This window comes from Athene noctua, chromosome 1 (assembly GCF_965140245.1).
Source record: "Athene noctua chromosome 1, bAthNoc1.hap1.1, whole genome shotgun sequence".
NCBI lineage: Eukaryota > Metazoa > Chordata > Aves > Strigiformes > Strigidae > Athene > Athene noctua.
The window spans coordinates 108984241-109005073 of record NC_134037.1 but is presented as its reverse complement, the minus strand read 5'-3'; the positions used below and the strand labels follow the sequence as shown (position 1 = coordinate 109005073).

At 38.1% G+C, this 20833-nt stretch overlaps 1 protein-coding gene across 1 annotated transcript in view; it reads right to left on the bottom strand.

Annotated features, from left to right (window-relative positions):
- CNIH3 (cornichon family AMPA receptor auxiliary protein 3) overlaps window positions 1-20833 on the bottom strand; it is a 51851-nt gene that overhangs the window by 1117 nt on the left and 29901 nt on the right. Inside the window, exons 4-5 of the mRNA XM_074926381.1 lie at window positions 4574-4686; window positions 1886-2029 (exon numbers count right to left, since the gene is read on the bottom strand). Coding sequence (XP_074782482.1) covers window positions 1886-2029; window positions 4574-4686 — 257 coding nt within the window. The remainder of the gene's footprint in view (window positions 1-1885; window positions 2030-4573; window positions 4687-20833) is intronic.

Genomic DNA, 20833 nt, shown 5'->3' with positions numbered 1-20833 from the left:
TAAAGCATCTTAATTATGGTGTATTCAAGATGGGTATCAAAAAGCACTTAAGAAATAACAAATTCATTATCGAAATCCTACTGCACCACAAGCTGTGTTTGAGCTTATTAAAGTGCAGTCTGATGTCTGAATTTGAACAGTGAAGAAACAAAATCATTTTGCTTTAGCATGTTTGATGTTTGAAACTTCAACCAGCAACTCTCAGCAGGACAAGCAAGGTTTCCCATGAAACTGCATTATTTTGTTTCCTTTGGAAAAAAAAACCTTGCAGTAGAAGAAACATAAAATGCAGACACCAGCTGGAGTGAATCCATACATATTAAGTGCAACTCTGAAAAGTGAAGAAATCAGAATATATTGCCACGGCTCCATTTTACTGCAATTCTAATTCTGACAATACCCTGGAAAGCACAGCAAAAATGAATGTAATTAATACTATTTTATTTAGCACCAAGCAGTGGATTTTGGATTATGGCCACATTTTAGAATGAAGAAAGCAGGGCTCAGAGGAAGCTGCACAACAGAAGAGTCCCAGCAGAAATGCTAGACCACACTGCATAGCTGATTTTGACAGGGTCTTTTAGCCATCACAAAAAAGTGGGGCTAAAAATCCTTCTCTCTCAAGCCATGCCTTGCCATCTCTCCTTGCACTACCAACAGAGCTTGTCTAGCATAACTGCCATGCTTTCCACTCTCAGTCCCATGAAGAGGACTGGCAGGCAAAGGTGCACAGCCCAAACCCACAAAGCTACCGGATCTTAAACTGCTCAGATTCTCATGCCCCATCCATCTCAGTGTGAGTCAGACACGTACCAGCTTCTGTAAGTCTGGGCCCTTCTACTTTCTTTCTCCCTCTCATGTATGCAGACACAAGCACATACACATGCACATGAGGACAGAAAACTTTGTTCTCAATAGCATTTAAAAGTAATATTGAGAAACAAAAACCTGCAGCAATGACTCCTCAGGATATGGGGAACAACAGAACAGCAAAGGAACTGGTAATCAAAGGAGAAATGACATTTATCTTCTTCCACCAGTGTATAAACCCGACTGACAGAGGGATTACTGCATGCAAGACTGTCTTGAAGAGGCACTCTACACAAATACATTATGGAAGGAGCAGAAGAAAGGCATCATAGAAAACCACCTCCATTAAAAGTGGGTTAACCTTTGTTGTCAAGTAGTTTTATGGTGTGATTACAAGGATGACTAAAAGCACACGGATTCTGCCAAGGCCTTACCTTAAACATGATCCTCACGTATTCTTGCACTGGGCATTTCTGACTGTGCCCTAAGGACATCTGATAGCTGAAAGGGGCAGGGGGGTCAACACACGACTGGGGTGTGTATCTTCAAGAATGTACTTAAATTAGGGGTTTGGACCACGCACGGACTTACCCTGTCATCAAAGGGAGTGTGTAGGAATGACTACAGGCATGATGCACCCCATGTTCCTACCCACCACCTACCTACCCATTTACTTACCATCTTGAGCACCACTACACCAGCAGATGTAGTATTTTTCTTATAATTCTCTTGACTCATAAGAACATTATCATTGTCATTTGATGTAATGTCATTATCATAATATTTGCTATTTCACCCATCCTAAGAGACTATGTAGAGGAGCAAAAATTTTTTCCTTGGGTTGTCCCTGGGGCCTGGCTCAGGCCTTAGATAAACAGTTAATATTCTGTACTGAGGTTTCAGCAGATGTAAGCACATGCTTCTGTAAGTAAGCATGCTTCCCTGAATCAAGATCAGAAGCAAGTTTTATAAAGGTTAAGGAAATGGGCCAATTGGTTCCAGTCATTCCTAAATACAATTTCACATGCCAACTGAAAAGCAGCTACTACTGCCTCAGTGAGATGACCAGACTTACCAGTACAGATAGTAGAAGAAGGAAAGGAGATAGAAAGCTAGCTTACACCAGGCCTCTTTTTGACAGTAACTCAAGGTATCTGCATTCATGACTGCAGGTGGATCATATGCTAGCTCTGAACTATCTGCTGGGCAACGAAAATACCTGAAAGAGCAGGAGAAGACATATGGAATGACTCTGTAATATTCTGTATTAAATATGTGCAGATATACACCCTACTGATCACCAGCTCAGAGGAAACATCCTCTATGCTATAGGAGGAATTTTCCTCTCTTTTTCAAACCTCTATTTCCAGACATTGTTAAAAGACTGTTCTTATAAAACCGAGCAACTCATGAATGTGGACTTTCTGTGTTCTATTAATTCTTTAGATTGAAACATACCCCCTTCCTATATAGTTATTTCTGGCTCACTCACTAACAACTAACATATTGTGAGTGACAATATGTGGCAGCTTGTGATCACAGCATGGAGGAAGGATTACTGGGCTTTAACTGCATCTACACAACTGATTTCAGACATGATGAAAGGTGACAGTCTCAACCAACTGATAGCTCAGTTCCTCCAACTCTGAAATGGAAAAAAGTCAATAAGGAGTAATATAAGAGCTGGCTGACTAATGTTTTCTACACATAGCACTGCCCAAAAATTTTTTATCCAAATAATTTTAATTGGAAAATGTTTTTCTTCTTACATAGGAGAAATTTCTGATTATTCTCAGCAATGACTGGATGTTTGAGAAAATCCTGAGGAAAGAATTTATTTTTTTTTTTTGGTAAAGGAGTTTTTGTCTGTTACTTTGCAGTAAAAAGCAAAAGCAAACCAAAAAGAAGACCCCAACAACGGTTAATGAGCTGCTTTAAGATTAGCATGAATCAGATGAAATATTGCTATTTATGTTGCTTTGAAATAGTAATGTAAACACTGAAGATTGCTGGGATTGCTTATAGATAGATAGATAAATAAACAGACAGCCAGGTAGATATAAAAGCCCCAAACAAGTGACCACCAGCAAACTTGGTAAGTAAATGTTCTCACAACAACTTTGCCTTCCTCCCTTACAGTGTTAGTCACATCCACTTACAATCTCTAATAACATTACAAATTCTTTTACAGAGACCACAGGTGAGACCTTGCTTAATTATCTTCATTGAGATGAAGATACTACACAGTATCTTCCCATGGTTTTGTGCAGGACTTCACACAATGAACTAAAACCTGTCTGTAGATAAACCAGTAGAAACTATGGAGTAATTACAGCAAAGCATATGGAGAATCGTGGAAACAAAGACAATCAAAAGTTCTCACCAAAGGTTGATACCATTATTTAGAGTCTGACGATTTTCACCTTGGACATAAATTTTTTTTAATTTGTTTATAAAAACTTTAAAAACCAGTATTATTGTCATACAACGTGACAATGTTAGCCCTTAGTGAAACAGCACCATAAAACATTATTATTTTTGCTGCACCCAACCAATAGGGAGAAAAGCACTCATAGCTTCACATAATTTAGCTTTTTGCAGACTATACTGGTACTCTAACTTCTGAATAATACACTTTATCATATGCCTCTCTATTACTACCAAGCTTTTGCAGAAAACAGTGTAAAAAAGCTACTAGTTTTTACTTCCTTGTTGAGATAATGGTTTTGCCTTTTTTACAGAACTATTCTCAAGCTATTTCACAACAGGAGATATATGCTACCACACGTATCTTTGTAACACAAAGAGAACCTGACAGACAAAAATAACCTGTGCTTCTACAAACACTGTGGAAATGCAAAACTAGTGAAGACTCCAGACTGACAGCCACAAAAACTGATGTCTCTTTCTTGGTTATCTTCAGAGGCAACAGAAGGCTGATCCTCCACTGGAATGCAGAGGAAGATGCAGCAGCAGCACCTGCACTGCCCTTCCAAAAAACATTAAAGCTGCTCAACAACAGGTCTTACGTGATCAAGTCTGAAAGCTCCTCAGTGAATATAAACACATAGCAGAGGCGAATATAAACACATAGCAGAGATCCAGAGTGGAAACACTCCCCACTTTTTCATGTGGGCAGGGTGAAGACAACAGCTCTTCACCTACCGCAATCCCTACTCCAAGAGTCTCTAAGAGCAACTTCTCTTGCAGAACAGAAACTCTCTACTGTACAGCAAGAAACAACTTACTTTATATTAGAAAAAGAAAGCATAAAGCTGCCAACAAAGATGAGAAGCAAAATTCCATCAACCTGTCCAGTCTCTGTTTCACAACTCCAATGGAAAGGTTTTCTGGCTAGGGCTGAATGAATAGGTCCAAAACCTTTCAGATATGAACTGCCTTACAACTCCCTATCTCTGAAGTATTTAGAGCCTCACCAAGTTCCCCTTTCAGATTCCAGCCTATTTAATTTCCAAGTTTTCGTTCAGTTGTGATGGGTGCACCCTGACAGTCTTCAGAATATTTATCTAAGTTAGTAACTGAAAGTCACGTTTATATTATTATGTGGTTTTTTTACCCATCCCAAATATTCATGAAAAATATTTTACTTTTTGTAAGTTTCAGTTGCTTCTAGGCAAAAGCTTCTAGGCAAAGATACTCAGCCATACTCCTATCACTGCACTTTATAATTCATACAATCTGCGTGTGTGCCGAGCTGGCAAATAAGGCTAACAAGCAGTCAGCATATAAAAGATGCGCTTACCTCCAGAAGTGATAAAAAAGCAAAGGAACATTTAACCCCAGTGTCAGCCACTCTTGAGCGCACAAAAACATTATGCAGAAAAGACTATGGATAGAGTACTCCGGCAACACCAGCTAAAAAGAAAGGAATGGAAATAACAGATGTCAGTAAAACACCTCTTCGATTTTAGCCACTTAAGCAGTTTTTTGGAAAACAAACTATCTCTGCTAGTCTTCCCTGTGTCTGTCCCCAGACATAACTCAGTTGACAGGGCGGCTTGGCTATGAGCAATGAGTACAAGATAGTGTGAGGTTTGTTCAGGCCCTAACCATGGCCGTACTCCAGGGGCTTGTTGGGAGGCTTGGGACAAATCACTTACTGTCTTAGCTGGTACTCCAGATTTCTGTCTACAAAATGGAGATTACATTACTGCCTCCCTCACAGAAACATTGTGAGACTAAATGAGTGTCTGTAAAAGAGTTCTTAAAGAACTGCTTCATTACTGATGCATTCAGAAAGGAAATAATAAAACTATTACTGAAGCTTCACTTCTATATTGCAGGAGTGTCCTTGGAAAAATAAAAGGCTGCTTCTACAATTTTGATATGTTATATACACCCTAAAGAGATCAAATCCATTACTAAGTCAGTCTTGCCAGCTAAAACCCACTAAGACAGTAAACTCATTTCCTCAGTAAATCCATGTCTCCTCACACTCCTTGTTTCAGACCCAAGATGATTGTTTCTATTAAAAGAGAAAGTGAGTGGGCAGCTGGCAGAAGAAGAAATTTGTGATGTTGATTCAGAGTAGTTATTTCTAAAGGCATTTTTCTTTTTTCACTGCTTTCTCATTTCTTAGCTGGCTTTCTTCTGTTGTTTTCTTCCAATGCCTTTTCTCAGAAATCTCTATTTCTTTACTTCAAGTCACAGAAGAGATTAATTTCCAGCAGTACATATTTCTCAAAGCTATCCAATCCCATACACAGTTCATCTGCACCTCTTGCTGCATACTGGAGCTACATCAACCAAAGTTAAATCACAAAAAGCATTTGAGGGGCTTCCTCTGATGTAAATTCATTTTCATCTGTCAATTAAGTAAAGTGAGACCTGTGTTTGAAAACAATGTAAAACCTACTACTATACAGCTACTCCCAATGCCTACCTAATCCCATACAGCTCTGCTGCAATGATTTTCATCTTCTTGGTTCTAGGAGTATTTCCACCTCACATGGAACATCTTTTTTTGGCTTTCATTTAACTTCACTACTTGAAGTAGTTAACACATTCGGTTATCTCTGTGTCTACGCCTTCAACTTAAACATTCTCAAAAGTTTATGTGGATGACAAATCATAATACAATTACATAGTTCAGATTCCAGATGGTAGTTATTTATCACTGCTGGATTTTTTTTTTTTCATTTTTAGAATGTGATTTACAACATGACTATAACCTTTCCCTAAAGAATGATTCATCTTCATCACAAATTGCAGACAAGAAAGGTCTTCATGATGTACATCTACCCACTAAACATCACAACACTTAAAAGCATATTACATTCATTATCACGTATTTGATTTCTGATTTCAACACAGTCCACATACTTAGCAAGAACACAACCCTGGTGCCTGATCATGCCTGGCTGGTAATAACACGGAAGGAAACCCATGGTGAAAATTATGCAGAGCTTAAAAAGCAAAACAAAAGGAGAAATCTGCTGTGGAGCTAGAAAGAAAACAAAGGAAGCAGTGAACTCTCAGAAACAGTCACAGTTTCTGGTGTAAATTAAATCTACCTATGCTTTTGACAGAATAACAAATGGGTCATTTATGTCTCTGCACCTTTTTCTTGGAGTGATATTTTGCCGTGGACATAAATAAATGAAGGATCAGTGCTGATCCCTGTTTCTGAAGACAATTAATGCAAAGAAGAAAACAAAGCCCAGCCCACAAAGCCAATTACAGCTTTTATTCAGGTGATTTACCTAAGAGTCCAAATCTAAAAGGAGGTGAGAGAATTGAAAGCATAAAGTGTAGAAAGCCACTAATAGCAAGGCTTGTGAGGTAAAGTAAACTGAGTAACTAAATAACTGAAAAATAACACTGCCTCAGTTCTTGGCTCTAAGAATCATCCTGCAGTTTGACACGATGCCCTCCAAAACCAATGGAAACTTTCAATCAACTTTAGCAAACACGGGCTTTGGCTCCTGGAGAGAAGAAAGCTGGCTGAGAAACAAGCAACAGTCAATCCTTGTTGTTCCTGCTGAGGTAGTCAACTACAGCAGTAACCACTGTGATACAGATATCTGTGCAACAGGAATTAAACTAAGCTTTTTAATTCATTCCTGGGGGAGTGTATGAAGCTGTCAGATGGTAAACATTTTGGGATATAAACACTATACTTCTATTTTGAACCAGGAACACCCTGATTCAGAAGACAACCTCTGTTTTCTAACCATCTTGAGATGGTTATGGAACACGCAGTTGAAAGAGAAACTGGCAAAGCAACACAGTTCTTTCTTAAGGGCTGCAACTTGATTGCTTTGAGTCCCAAGCTAATGGCATTACAAATTTATCACCAGAAATTCTGCTGGCTGACATTTACTTGTGGAAAACCACAGGAAAGACTGAAAAGGACGCCAGCTTCTAGCCCAAAATGCTGCTAATCAGAAACATCTTTTGCTATAACATAAGCAAGGGAAAGAAACTACTATACCTTTCTAAGTTTTGCTCTGGTATGTATAGTTAAGTAAACAACCATACCAGTAAATATTCAAAATCCTTATTAACAATCCATCATTTGCATTTAAAATGTAAAATCTTAAGTAGATACCATACTCATACTATTACCATCTCACCATAAATATTCAATACATTCAAAGTAGTGCACACATACATGCACAGGTAGATAGATTCCTCCCCCCTAATTCCAAAGAAAATAAGGCAGGCTTTGCTATGTATAGACATCTAGGTTTGGCTAAAGCATGGGAAAGCAAGCACTGAAGCTAAGCACCTGTCAGCAGTTTCTTTGTGTTTACAGGAATACAAAGATCTCTGTAGATAGCAACTGCAAAAGGGCATCTCGGGGGAGGCTCAGTCCTAAATAATTTTATTCAGTTTCTTATTTCCTAAATATATTCTGTTGTTCTTATACAAAAGATAAAGCCACCTTTTTCTGTCAGTACTTCTCCTCCTTATTCTGTTTATTACATATGGACACCTCCTTCTCAAAGGTAATTTTGCTTTTACAGAACATTGTGTCATTTTTACATGGAACGACTCTTATAGTTTGTCTTGACAGTAAACAGGACACATGAAATACCTTGCAGAAACCAAAACTGGGAAGATATTATAGAAGGAATAGTAATCTCCTTTCATCAGTGCTATTAAATTCTGACGCTTAGCAAATCAACTGCAACAAGTGAATCAAACCGTTTTCTCAGTCACTGCTAAGCCACTGAAGTGTCAAGACCTCATGCTCCTTTCCAGCACTTTGCTTAGTACCAATACTCCCAAGTGCTACACAATAACAGTAATTCTCACAGAACTGCTGTTTCTTCCCCAAAAAGACTCTGAGTCTGCATTTGTCTCCATCTGTGCATGCCAGCCTCCATACTGTAATCACAGATTTTACAGCATACCCAGAAATTGCCAGCCATTAGACACTCTACCCTTCCCAGGGTTTCTGAGAGTCTTCATTACGCTGTTGAAGGCCAAGACAACGTCCCTTCTGAATGCCTACCTTCTCACCCCACAGATGGCAGGAAAAAAATGGAAGAAAAGTGCAGGTTGAATCTCCTTCACCTAATGTAAGAGCTCTGGTGATCACCCAAGTGGAAAACAAGTTGTTCACCTTACAAACACACAAGCCCTTTTCCATCCACCTAAAAGCAACAAGAAACTGAAAATACCATGCATGCACTGAATCACTCCAGAGCCCCAAATCGGCCCTGATCTAAGTGCATGCTGCTTTATTGCTGTGGCTAATGCTGCTGCACCTACTTCCACTAAGGATGGCTGCAGCTTGCCCCTGTGGTGCTCACTTTGCTGCTTTTTGCCACCATATCCCTTTGCTAAAGGTGACATGTAGAATTTTTCCTCATAGGTAGCAGGGAAAGAGGGGATGGACATGCACCCAAGGATTTCAGAACACAAGAGTTACTTTAATTACACTCTATAGCTGATCCTAACAGAGCCTGCCAGAGCTAACTGGAGTTACTGAGGAGTATAAACTGCTGAATTAAAGGCATTGTGAGACCAAAGGGAGACAATTATTTACATGACTGAAATTCTGCTAATTGAACAACATCGACCAAAAGTCAGAAATGTAATGCAAGCAAATTGGGGGGGGGAGCAGAAACACACAGGAAAATAGTAGCAGCATGTGCATTAGCCCAGACCGGGCACCTATGTAGAATGTACACACGTTGAAACCAATAAATCGTATCTGTTTGCTTCTGCTGTTGCACAAACCAAGGAAGCAGGGTCAACTGTGTGTAACTTAAATACACAGACCATACATCTTAACATTTACAACAGTTTTAAACATACTGCTTGCACTTCACTGTATGAAACACATAAAATTTACTGTAGAAATACAGGAAGGCTTCCCACATACATTTTCTAGTGTATCTTTCTAATCTACTTTAAATTATTTGAGTTACTTGACTTCCAAAACCTCCTCTGAAAGGCTGCCCTAGAGCCCAATACAGTGCTGTCACAGTAAATATACTAAGGTTTTCAGTCCAAATTTTCAAATTCAATTTCTTTCAATTCTCCTTTTAAAATCCACACTTGCTTGCGTCTCTACAAGCTCTGTTCTCTAGTTGCTTATAGCAATCACTTAGAAATTCAGTTGCATAGTTTAAATTGTTATAGCACAAACCTATAACCACAGCATTTTAAGCAATTCAAAACCATGTTATGCAAACCTCTAGAAGTATTTAACAGTTTGTTACAGAGATGTATGCAACTAGTTGAAGAGAAAATGTCTGGAAAATGGATTCCAGTTCATCAAAACAACAACCTGCAGCTGAACCTACTAAGTTCACATGTACAGGTTTACATTTTATCTGAAGGAAAGCAATGGTGCACACATGCAAGACACAATGTTAACAAACGCAGAACATAAACAAAAAAAAGGATATAACATGTGTTTCACCCCTCCACCTTTCTGGATTACAATGAAGTGAATCAGCAAAAAGCCAACGTTTTGTAAAGGAAATGTCATCATTCTAATGCATTACTGGAATTTTTTTAAACAGTATTAAGTGGATGTGAGCATAAGTTACTCCACAGCACAAATACCAGACAACGAAATGAGTAACACAAAGAGCCTAATTATCATTCTCACAAAGCTCGCCATATCTATCTGTAACACAGTACAAGATCTAATATTATAATAAAGTATTTCTGGATGCTCTTTCTATCTCAGCTACTAAACACACCTATATTTAGGCCTATCATTTCACTTCTCATTGTCTCATATTTGCCTTCTGCAATATAAGGATAATTATGTTTAAAATCTATAGATTCCACTGGAGCTCATTTATGACTAGAATATTTAAGCTTTGTCACAATACAGATAGTAACTTTAACAAGAGTGACAGCAGAAGATCAGGTCTTCATGGGACATTCATCAAGAATATCTATAAATATCTCTGTACTGCATAGACTATGGGAGGTCATAACAGCCAACAGGTGAAGAGGTTATAAAATGGATTTAAAAAAAGACTTCTCCGCTATAAAGCCTGCACTGGCACCCACCAGCACAATTCAAAAAGTGCCCTGTCCTTGGAAGACACATCATTAAGGCAGATGTGCTGTGATCTTACAAGTGTATCTCTCCTCTGCTAACTGTTCTTTTCCACTCAGCAGGGATCAGGGAGGTATCTTCACAACCTTTCTTTTTTTAACCTTAATTCAGAAACAGTAACAGAAGCTGGGTTAGCAACCCTGGAGCGTGAACTTCTTTAATTTTCACAGCCCTGACACGAAATAGGGTAACAAACACTTTCTTGCCCTACCCCATATTGTGTTTCAGACACAACCCGCCAGGATGCCCCACAGCTGGGTTACTCCAAGAGTTCATGTCATCTTTGACTGCTCTCCCCAAACTGGTTAAAACGACAGCTGCTTGCTAGGGTCTCAAAAACCAGTCTCTCATTTCAGAAGCAGGTCTACAATTGCAGAAATCTCAGCAATTATTAAAATGAAGTTCAGCCATCTGCATGTCACAGGAAGGGCCCTCAGGCCTTCTCCCAGGGGTCCCCCTTAAGATTGACGGTTTCATAAATGCTGAAAACTAAGTGTTCACTAAAGGGCTGTTTCAGTATCTGGAGTGCAAAGACTGTCAGTCTGAGGAAGCAGATTTGGCACAGTGCAGACACAGTAAAGACAATCCCCACCCTGCTATTCTAACAGCTTTATTTAAAACATCACCATCTAAATGCAAGGTAGGACATTTAACTCCCAGCAGAAACAATTTTCATCCATATAACAGGTATGATGTAAAATCATTGCACTCTATTTTTAGGTACTATATTGCTTTTTGTAATTGCATAGTGGCTTTATAGGGTCTGATCCTGACTTAAATCCACAATGAACATTCTGCTAAACATAACAGCGACATTTGATTTAACCCCAATTTCTTTAGTTTTATTAAAATGCAAATATTTACTTTATAGCATACCAAATTAGAGCACATCCACTCCATTAGCAAGTCAAATTTTGCCAATATCTTCAACACAGCTCTGAGGAACAGATGCATAAATTACATTACTCCAAGCAGCTGAGAAGTACACTGCTCTCAGGGGTACATTACAGGCAACAGTTACTCATGCACATTTTTCTGCATCTTCAGCCTTATTCTGCTGTTACTTGCGATGTTCTGATACTGTAAGGGCATATGTTTACATATCCTCCAGAACAGTACTGGAAGAAGCTAAATTGTAAAGCAAGAGGTTAGCTATTACAGGGTGATACTTTGCTTGCCACTTTCATTATTGAATAAACATTTAAAAGATGAGATTAACAGCAAAATACAGTCAGTTAACCTGAAACAGTTTTATACATAAATATTTTAATGAGTAATAATATTATGAATAACCATATGTATCTCCCTTCAAAGGATACTTCCATTTCCACCAGGAATTGCACTGGCAACTATTACTTCCTCCCTGGAGTAAAAGGGGAATAAGGACCAAACTGTGACTGCCACTCTTCTCTCTTGCAATAGTTTTGTAACTATTCCCCTTACCATCTACCGCTGCTTTGAACACCTGTGCAGACACAGCAGGATACTGTAAGCACACAGACATCCTTAGGTAATGATTGCTAAAAATGTTCTAAGTTTTGAGAAGTGCTGAATTCAGGAACTTGTAAATTTCACTAAAAATAGTGTTGGCACAATGCACATGATAAATGAGTGTCAGTAGTGAATGAATTGCCTGCCAAAACCACTATACTTCCTCTAAATTCTCAAGTCCTATCTTAAGGACTTTCTTTCCTGATATGGTACTGTATACAAGGAAAGGATGAAAGGGATTATGTTCAGTATTTTTATTGCAATAGTAATAACTTTCTAGTAAATATGAAACCAATATTTACAGTAAAATAAAAAGTGTGAAGAAGAGATGCACTATCTCTAATCAAGAATATTCATGGAATTATTCATGCAGACAGTAAAAATACTGCCAGCTTTTTGGTCCCAATTCTACTGTCAGGCCTGCAAAATAGCTACTGTGCCAAGTTTCACTCTTTCTGATGAAATTAAAACTATGTTGGTGCCCAAGAGACTAATTGTATAGGGCATGCCCCCATTTTATCCCATTTCATTCTTCATAGATAATAAATGTAACAAAAGAGTAGGCAGAAAAGATTTAAGAGAGGAAAGGAGAGAAGCTTTTAGATGATCTGTAGTGAATGTCCTATCAGAGTGCAAAAGAGGAAACAGCAGCTCAGCAACAAAGGTACTGAAGACCTACATTTTTTGTCTATCCTGCAAATTTATTGCAAGATTCAGGGAAAAACATGTCCCTCATGTTTCCAGATGCAAATAAAATCTCTACCAAGTTTGAATTACTATCAATATGTTAACTCTACCCTCTTTTAGGCAAGCTGCAGAAAATAACTAAACCAACACAGAGCTAGTGAAAGTGTGTAATACTTAGTTAAAAACATTTTACTTGCTTTTCCTGTATCCCTACTTCCCCTGTCAAGCTATGCTTTCTTTCACTTGCACAACCTAAGGACAGCCCTGTTGTTTATGTGACCAGCAGATTCAAAATTTACCTCATGCCTCTTTTGACTAACAAGAGATGCTGTACCAAATTGTCTAAAACGGACTCATCCATAAGTCACAATTTCCATAAACTAAAAATTCAGTACTAATACATTTTTAGCTAACTTCAAATTTTATCCTTAGAGTGTAAAGTCACTCTTTCCTAATATAAAAATACCTCGTCAGAGTTCCTCTGAAAGCCAGAAGAAAAGTTGGTTTTATCATCTAATAGCAGCTTAGCAATATCTTTCAAATGAGTACCGAATATTGAAATACACACTTACCAGTGTTATGTCTCTCACACATGCTCAGTCTAATGTACCTAAAAACATCCTAGGTCAGTTCAAACAAGAGAGAACTTAAATTAATTTAGTTTTATGAAAGACATTGTAATTACAATCCAAGTCCTAACTGAAGGAATACATATAGCGTGGCAAGCTTACATCCTACAAAATCTGCAGATCTAATTAATGCTTTAGAAACAGCAGTATCCTTTATTCCAGTGCCTGCATGCAAACTCTAGAATTTCTTCTGAGGCAGCTTAGGAGCTAATTACATGTGCATATGTATAGCTGGGGGTGTAATTCATACTCTCTATAATGCTGACAGAGATCTACCTCATTATATTTTCTATGTTTATTATTATTTCTGTAAAGCAAGCATCACACAAGCATACGACACAAGATAGTTTACTCCCAACAGTCACCAGTCAGACTACAGTAGTTTGAGTCTGACTACAGATTGGTCTGGATTTGAACAGCTGCTGTAGAGATTAAAGACTACACACAATTATTAACTCAATGAACCATCAGAGCCCTCAAAAACAGTGAACAAAACTTAGCTTCAATTAAAAATAAAAGATTCAAACTGCCTGCTAACAAGAAAACTAAGTAGCTCTCCAAAAACAGGATTTCTGTCATCAGATCAGCCGCACAACCTTTCCTTTCCTGTTGTGTACATATCTTATGAGTGTAAACAAATGCTCTTCATATTTATTACCATGTGGTTTTTGTAGCACCTGGCACAATAAGGCCTTATTCTTTACCTGAGCTTGGAAGCATTGCTGTAACACAAACACTAATGATAGCATAATAGAAAAGGAGAGCCAAGTCTTGCTGAAAGGAATGTCTGGCTGAAGCACAACAGGGCCTGCAAAGATCAAAGTATCCAACTAAGGAAATAAAAAAAGAATGTAATATTTAGAGCAGCAAAACGTAAACCAGCAGAATTTCCACCTAAAGGCAACAAAAGCAGATTTGCTCCTGTATTATATTTTCTTCCAGAAGGAAGACAAATAGAACAGCCTGAAACCACTCTTTTGAATTTATTGAGGACACCTTTAAAATGCAAGTTTTCATAAGATAATGTTAATTCAGAATATCACTGTAGTCCCCACAACAGATTATATGTTTAAACCTCTAAAAAAAGTATCACTGAACAACTGTTTCATATTCAATTGTTTATCAGGACAGTTAATAAAAAGTTCAGATCTTGACAAAACTATATGATGCAATCAAAAGGCACCCCCGACTTCCTGGAAATATGTACCAGCCACCTTCCCTCATGACACAGTTCTCTCCCAGTAATGGCCAAACCCAAAATGAAGAAAACTATGATTTTGCAAGGAGTAAAGCATTACTAGCTCAAATGAAGTGCTATAAAGGCAAGTGCTGAATTGTCTAATCTAAAACTTGTATTTCTTCCCCTCATTCTACTCAGAGTTTGACCTTTGTGGTTCCTCCTGAGTTTCACTGGGAATTTCTACACAAAGTCAGACATATTTGATGATAACCACCAACAATGATGATTTTATCTAAATGGTGTCTAAATTATAAGAACTTCAAATCCAAATCAATGTCCAGGCCTATTCCACATGGGTTTATGCTTGAATATCAACACGTTTCTCATCCCAGAGCAATAAACAGAGATTGCTCCAAGCTGTTGACTTCAAGGAGAGACAGAGGGCCCACAGAGGGCTATCACAGCTGCTTTTGTTCTTATTCGATCTCAGAGATGAACAATAAGCATGAATGTCAAACTTGAAGTCAAACCCTTCCTAAATCCAGGGATGTTCAGAAAGCTTTTTGATATAAACCAACTCCATTTTGAACAACTGAACTTCAGTGCAAAGAGTGGGGAAAAAAAAAGAAGGCACATTTGAGATGATTAAAATTATTTTAAAAATACACAGTATTTAATTAAATCGTTTTATACACAGCAATGCCTGCTTGGAAACAAGCTTCTATATTGCACTGAGTCACAGAGACACACTGAATAATAACCTGGGTACCCTCAGTATGTTTTCTATACACATAATTCTATATCCATTCTTCAGAAGTTATCCTCACTGTCTCTTGATAAGGGTTTGCACTTCCAGTCACTCAGTAGGAAAGTGTCCTGACAGTTTTCCTGCTACCCAGCTGATTAGTCAAAACTCAGCAGTTTCATCATATTGATGAAGTATGAAAAGAGAGAGAATTAGATACGTCAAGAAATACAACACGTACTGAGAAATCAGTAACAATGATGAACTCTTTGGTCTCTAATGACAGTGAACAAAGTTCATGTGTTCCATCATTGTAACAATCACTATTAACAGGAAAAAATGTCACATGGTGTAATTTTTTGTTCCCTTTGTGATCTTTGTTATAGCAGCAGCTTATCAAGACTCTGGAAACATCAGCCTCTTTGTCCTGTGAGGCAGAATTCCACTGCTATTTCCACAGTCCAAAAATACCTTATGATTAGACTAAAAATTCTGGTTTACTCTCAGATAACACAAGCATCTAAACTTCAAAGACTAAATTTTGACTACTGTTAGGAGGTGCTGAATATAATGCATACTACAAACCCGGTATGTTTTTACTCTGCAGACTTACCCCTCTAATGTGGCTATGCTGCAGCATTTTCTTTTTCTGTCAAGTGTAACTAAATGAGGAATTAAAACATCTCTACTGAGGTTGTAAAACATTTATAGTGCTACAAAAAGTAAAACTATTCCTGCTATTCCCAGTTCTGCAATGAACTAATTGTCTTATTGCTGTAGCTTCTGCCTATGAGATTTTTCAGTCCCAGGAAGGAAGTATGATTCCTTCTTACTTATGGATGGATACACACCACTTTGAAATTTTTTTGTGATTATATATCCCATTTGCTAAACTTGTTTATATAACCTTTACATTAAACTACAGGCTTACAGAAGTACTCTGCTAATGACTATCAGCCTGCAGACTGGCTAAAAGAATGTCACACATCTATAAATCCCTAAATCCATGCTGAAGCAATCAACTGACATATCCAGAAACACACACTTAAAATCCATCACATTATTTCAGGCTTGTCAGTGACTATGAGGCAGAACAACAGAAAGAGTGATCATTGTAATAACCAGAAAATTCATCAAGAAGAAAAGAACATGATCAGTCAACTGAAATCGGCTACCGTGACACGTGACACTCTCCAAAGGGGTATGCTGACTGTAGGTGCTACATGCAGACAATGGTAGGAGCTACTGGTAGGTGAAGGTCTGGAACCTAACAAGGTCCAAGTACAAATATTTCATATGGCAATTACTAGTGCACATTGGTCAGCCTCCTTCATCTGAAATATGCAGGGGAAAAAAATGGTCAGCTGAATAAGGATAAACAAGGAAAGATGGGGATAATTTTTAAAAATCTGATTTCCCATAATATTTACCTACACATAAAGTAGAACCACCTCCATACTCCAAAAATACTGTTTTCATCTGCTATTAAGAAAAACTAAAAAGCTAACTTGTTCCCTGTTAGCTGATCCAACAGGCTCAGTAACGTTTCAGAAAACATCATGGGGATTTTTTCAAGCTTTGAGTGAGCATTCAATAGTGACAAACAGGCATGACAGAGACACAGGATCAAGCCTTATCTTCTTCCTTGGAATGCTCCATCTACAGTTGAACCTGTAGTATTAACCCACAACCCTTCAAGCTTCTGACTACTCATGCCTCTGAATTGCTGTTACTTTCACACATGTAAGTAATTTCGACTTTTTTTACAGAGTATTTAAAAATGGAAACATATCAAAATAAAACTGTATGCAGGCACTCAGATGACTGGGACTATATATTATGCTCATTAGGTTTTACATTTTATTTACAGTATCTCAGTTTAAATGGAATGTCTTCTATAATTGCTCTTTAAGGTAACATTCGTTTTATTTATTTACTCAAACCTGTAAATATAGTAAAACTTAATTTTGATGTGTATTAGTGTATATACTACAGAATATAAACTTAAAAGATGATAGATTTATTTTTGCAGAGTAGTAAAAACCAGAATTGAATCTGGTAAATACCAGAACTATTGAGTACAGAATAAATTTCCACCACTACAACTCAGATTCAGCTCCACTGGAAACCAGAGTGACAGAAGTACTAGAACAGATCAAGCATTGGCAATCCCCAGACTCCTAAATAAATGTTAAAACTTGCTTCAAAAAAGATTATTTGAAGACGTTTGTATTTTTCAAGACAAGTTCAAGTTCATCTGGAACATCTTTGAGATTAATGTCACCTTGCCTGTGGTTACATTTCTTGCTGGATTTGCTGTCTTCCAATCATCCCTTCAGGACTTGCAAAAAAAGTCCCAACCCTCCCCCAAATAAAACTAAAAAAGGGATTGAGCTCTGGTACAATATTTTCTTACACTTGCAGTTTCACAAATTTTATGCCCAACTTAACTAAAATGCTCCACTACTGCAGGAAAATGAGTAAAAGTCTGTCTTTTATCTACCTCAATTCCCTCCCAGGTAAGTTCCAGTTCTGCTGTTTGTAAATCACTCTTACTTTAGCTTAATGGGGTTTAAAAACAAATATTTGCTGATAATTTGAGAAAGGTCACTTATATTGTTCAGCAGTGAGAGACTGAAATGTCATATGACTGTCTCAAAGTTTGTTTGTGTCTGTGCAAATTTTTTTTTTTCTCTCCAAGAGAAGCTGCTGCGGCCTGTGAATTGCTCTGGGGGATGTTGCCCAGAGAAGTAGGAGTGTATTGAAGGATGCACCCCCCCACTTCTTTGCGGTTGCATTGTCGGACTCCTTAGACAAGCCTCAAAGGGGCAGACGTGTACTGAGCTGGCTCCATCCTGCAGCCCTCTGTGGCTCTGTTGTGCGGGCCAGACTCCATGCCTGCATTGCTAATGAACTGACAAGAGGCAAACGTTCCTGCCCAGAAGCCAGATGCAACAGAACCTGTGGGAGCAGAGAGAAAAAAACCTAAACGTGGCCAGATATGCTAATCAGCAGATACGATGAACTTAAAAAGGCAGCAGAAAATTTTGCTCAGGGTGCATCCATCATCGAAGCCAGATCCATGCGCACCCACCACAGAAGAACTGAAGGCTGAGGACCAACGGGACGCCGCTGGATCCACGGTGGTGTCTATTCTTGCAGCCCCATCTTGCATCTTTGCCTGATTTCTGTCTTTTTCTTCCATTCTGCCTATTGCTACCCCTCTTCACTTTTTTAGTAATAAAAACCTGTTCTGGGTATATGGCATTTGACCTCATTTGTGTCTTAATCTTGCTCTTGGGATCATATCGAAACCTCTCCTGAGACTGGATCTGGACACAGTGCTTGGCATGAGCAGACTGAAGTCTAAATACACTCACTGAGCAGGAAGCAAGTTCAATCAACTCTCCTCCTTAGTAAGGATTTATCAGTCTAATTCAGAAATTACAGAGCATAACCTAGACACAACTTAATTTAAATTTCCTCAAAGGTAAAGTAATAATATCACAGTGGTTGATTAATGAAATAGGTTGTGTTTTAATCTAGGAAATTCCTAATTGTCCTTAGTGCTAAAATAAGTATATCCAACAGGAATCAAGCAGGTAGGTAGATTTCTTGAAATGCATCTGCAATTATATAATATTGTGGTCACCATTAACTGAATATATTTTAATAACTCCACCAAAATATTCAATCACAAAAATCATGGTAGACCTATATGGCACACCTCACCTATCCCACTCCTCAGCAGGGCTAATGAGCCCAAGAAGCCTGTACTGCTGTATCCTGTACTGTTTCCACTAGCTCAAGGCAGCTCATTCACAACTAGCTTGTGTTTCTCCGTACGGCATTGTAGTGTGTCATGTAAACATATCCTCAGAGAAACAAAGGCAGTTTACCAAGAGAGCACAGACTCCACAGCATCCACCAAAACTAGTGTATGTCCTATGTGAATCACGTAACACTTGTACGACACACCAACGGCCACACAGTGGACACTGGTGAACATTCAACAATTTAATGAGCACACAGATGAACTCATATATATACTATAAGACCCCCAAAACACACCACTGAATGAAATGAGATACCTGTATCCTGAGAGAACCTCGCTTTGTGCTAGCTTCAGAACATAAGTCCTCCCTCTCATTTACTTCAGGATAGAACAGATTTGACCATGGCTATATAAAATTCTTAGCTTCTTTATACATAATTAATCATCCCTCAGTAAGCAGAAAACTTAGGCTGATCTAATTCTCATTCTATAGCACCATAAAAACATGTACCCATGTGTACATGCATGTACACATGTCAACACCGTATATATCTACTTCACATGATCCTACTTGTTTTAATGATATAGAAACATTTTCCCCAAACCAAATCTCAGAAAATGCCTGGCTGTGGAACAATTACATCCTCCATTCTATTTTGGAAAATGTAGATAAGTTCTATAGTATCTCATGACATATCACATACCTGGTCACAGTTTGTTAATAGTCTTCTCCAAGTATTTTGGAGATAAAACCAAAAAATCCATCCTTAAGAAACTCTTTGCCCACTAGGATCAGATTTATATGACATATTATATGCCCATTTAATAATTCTCAAGAACCCCTTCTAAAACCAGGATATAATGAGACCTAATATATTTTTATAGCCTGCCTACAACCTCTTTAAAAAACAGATTTACAGCATATCTTAAGCATTAAGTTCTAATGTCATAAATAGCAAGATATCACTGTTTTCAAAGCCCTTTAATTATCTGACTTCAAGACATAGGAAAACAGATATGTAGCTGTTTCATAGAAACAGACCTAAAGCCACACAATGTTATAATGAGGGATATATTTAGTGCTTGCTGAAAGCATCTTAACTGCTATTTTCCCGTATCTGTATAGCTGGCACTCATTTTTTTACTGTTTTTCCAGAATCTTCCCGAACCGTGAATCCTTTACACTACATAAACTAAAGCTATTTTTAGTGATTGTCAGATTTGAAAACTACAAATCTCTGTAGTTACTGCATCTTCCTCTTCTTGCACACAATCTCTCAATTAAAAATAATGTGTCCCCAGAGAACTTTGAAGAAGAGGCTGAATTAACAAACTGTTTAAGTGAACCAGAAGCAAGCCAATCCCTTAAGAACACAGAGTCTGTAATTAGCTAAAATGCTCCATTTTCTGTTCACAGTGAGGCTGAGGCTCAATAAAAATTAAACACTGATGCAGGCAAGGCATTCCCATGGCGCTCACATATATTAATACATTACTACTCACCAGTTGCTTTATGTCAAAGAAACTGGGACACAGCTTGAAACTGGCTGGCTGCCTATTTGATAAAATGGAAAGCTACTTGTGACAAGTATTTTCTTTTATTTTCATACCTCTAGTCTCACAAACAGGCTAAGTAAGTTCTTAAATGTGGCTCCAAAGAGTCACATGCTCATAACGGTGCCAAACAGATATGACTCAGGTTCTGACCAGAGCAGGTCACTTCATAGATTCTGCATGGAGTCACAGCTACGTCTTTGCATCACCCCAAACCAATAATCCCCTAGCACTGGCTTTCTCAAAACCTGTAAGGATGAGGCCACCAGTTTTTTAAAACCGTATCTCAATTTAGTTCTTAGGATGCAGTCAGCAGTCCACTTCAGTAGTGACCTTTTTATGCAAAAATGAAGAATCATTTGGATGGCTCCATTACTATGCTGTGGAAGGCAATTTATAGAGACCTACA